General features: G+C 39.7%; 1 protein-coding gene across 1 annotated transcript; it reads right to left on the minus strand.

Annotated features, from left to right (window-relative positions):
• Positions 1 to 337: 337 nt before the first annotated feature.
• LOC126249207 (immunoglobulin G-binding protein A-like) lies at positions 338 to 919 on the minus strand. Its single transcript, XM_049950861.1, has one exon. The coding sequence runs from the start codon at positions 917 to 919 to the stop codon at positions 338 to 340; it is 582 nt and encodes a 193-aa protein (XP_049806818.1).
• Between the last annotated feature and the right edge of the window lie 691 nt (positions 920 to 1,610).

The following is a 1,610-nucleotide window of genomic DNA, read 5'->3' on the forward strand; positions in this document are numbered from 1 at the left end:
CATTTGAATTTCTTCTTGGTGTAGCAATTTTAATGGCCAGTAGTGTATTAAGCGCAATTCCAACAGAATTCTACATCTAAGATAATTAAAAATACGATCTGACATTACTCTGTGAAGAATTTAGGGAAGTTATGAAGCAGCTTCACCATTGGAAGATGTTGATTGTCCTTTAATACTCGTTTTGCTAATTACATGGCGACTCGTACACCCTGAAAACCATCTGTTCGAAACAATAATCTTTTTCCTGTCAAGTAAATCGAAGTGAAATTCAGTAACTGGCAGAAAGACTGGCATGCTTAAACTTCGCTTTATCAAAAAAAAAAAAAAATCAAAAGCATTAGGAAAGTCCACTGTCTTTTCCTGGTTTGGTCTTTTCCTGGTTTGGTCTTTTCCTGGTTTGGTCTTTTCCTGGTTTGGTCTTTTCCTGGTTTGGTCTTTTCCTGGTTTGGTCTTTTCCTGGTTTGGTCTTTTCCTGGTTTGGTCTTTTCCTGGTTTGGTCTTTTCCTGGTTTGGTCTTTTCCTGGTTTGGTCTTTTCCTGGTTTGGTCTTTTCCTGGTTTGGTCTTTTCCTGGTTTGGTCTTTTCCTGGTTTGGTCTTTTCCTGGTTTGGTCTTTTCCTGGTTTGGTCTTTTCCTGGTTTGGTCTTTTCCTGGTTTGGTCTTTTCCTGGTTTGGTCTTTTCCTGGTTTGGTCTTTTCCTGGTTTGGTCTTTTCCTGGTTTGGTCTTTTCCTGTCCATTCCCACATCGCTTTCAACTACATTTATAGGACTTTTAAGTTTATTCTCTTCTTCCATCTTGACTGCTGTTTCAGATACATCATACTCAAGTGCTGAAGATGCTTCTGTGTCCCTATTCTTCACAAAATCAGTAACTTGTAGTTCATCACTCACAGAGTATGCTTTTCGTTTTTGCGACTTCATAACAAGCGCACAGATATCTAGACTATGCACATTATTGATGTGTTCATTTGTGTTATTGTCAGACATTGTTATGTAGTTACTGTAGTTTGTTGAATGCATCCAAATGTTGACTGCAGGGCATGTAATCATTTTCATGTCATGCAACGTTCATAATAAGGGAAACCCTATCCCTTTCGTTTGTTTTCATGGCTTGAAGGTTGCGAGGGTAAATGATGAAACAGAAACGTTGCTTACTGAAAGTAATAAGATTTTTAAACAGCGGTGTATAGCGCTTTTATTGGATAATGATTATTTCTTTAAATATGTGCTTAATCCATCGCTTTAGCATAGTTACAAGAAATCGCCGTTCAGATAAATAGAGCATTCCCCCAACAACATGAGAGGTATGAGGCACGCAGGTGGTTTAAGAACTATAATAATAACAAACTCACCATAATCACTGTTACCAGTTTTTCACTTGCGAATATAGTTCTTGCTGGCTATGACTCGGCGATTGTGCAAATGGGAGGGATGGTTTTTCTTGTAGTCGTTGTTGCCTACATTCGGGAAATCAGTCTCACTTTCTCCATAGTATTGCGTCTTTCCTTCCCATTTGGCCTATGGTTTGCCGGATGGACCTGGCGACTCAGGAACTGCGCCAGACTTGCTGTTGGCGGGAGGAACGCTTAGCCTGTGAATGTGCGCTTTCATC

This window comes from Schistocerca nitens, chromosome 3 (genome assembly GCF_023898315.1).
Source record: "Schistocerca nitens isolate TAMUIC-IGC-003100 chromosome 3, iqSchNite1.1, whole genome shotgun sequence".
Taxonomy (NCBI): Eukaryota; Metazoa; Arthropoda; class Insecta; order Orthoptera; family Acrididae; genus Schistocerca; species Schistocerca nitens.

Bases quoted from the DNA above. Each gene is read 5' to 3' on its own strand.
- LOC126249207 (XM_049950861.1), bottom strand. From the start codon at position 919: ATGAAGTCGCAAAAACGAAAAGCATACTCTGTGAGTGATGAACTACAA.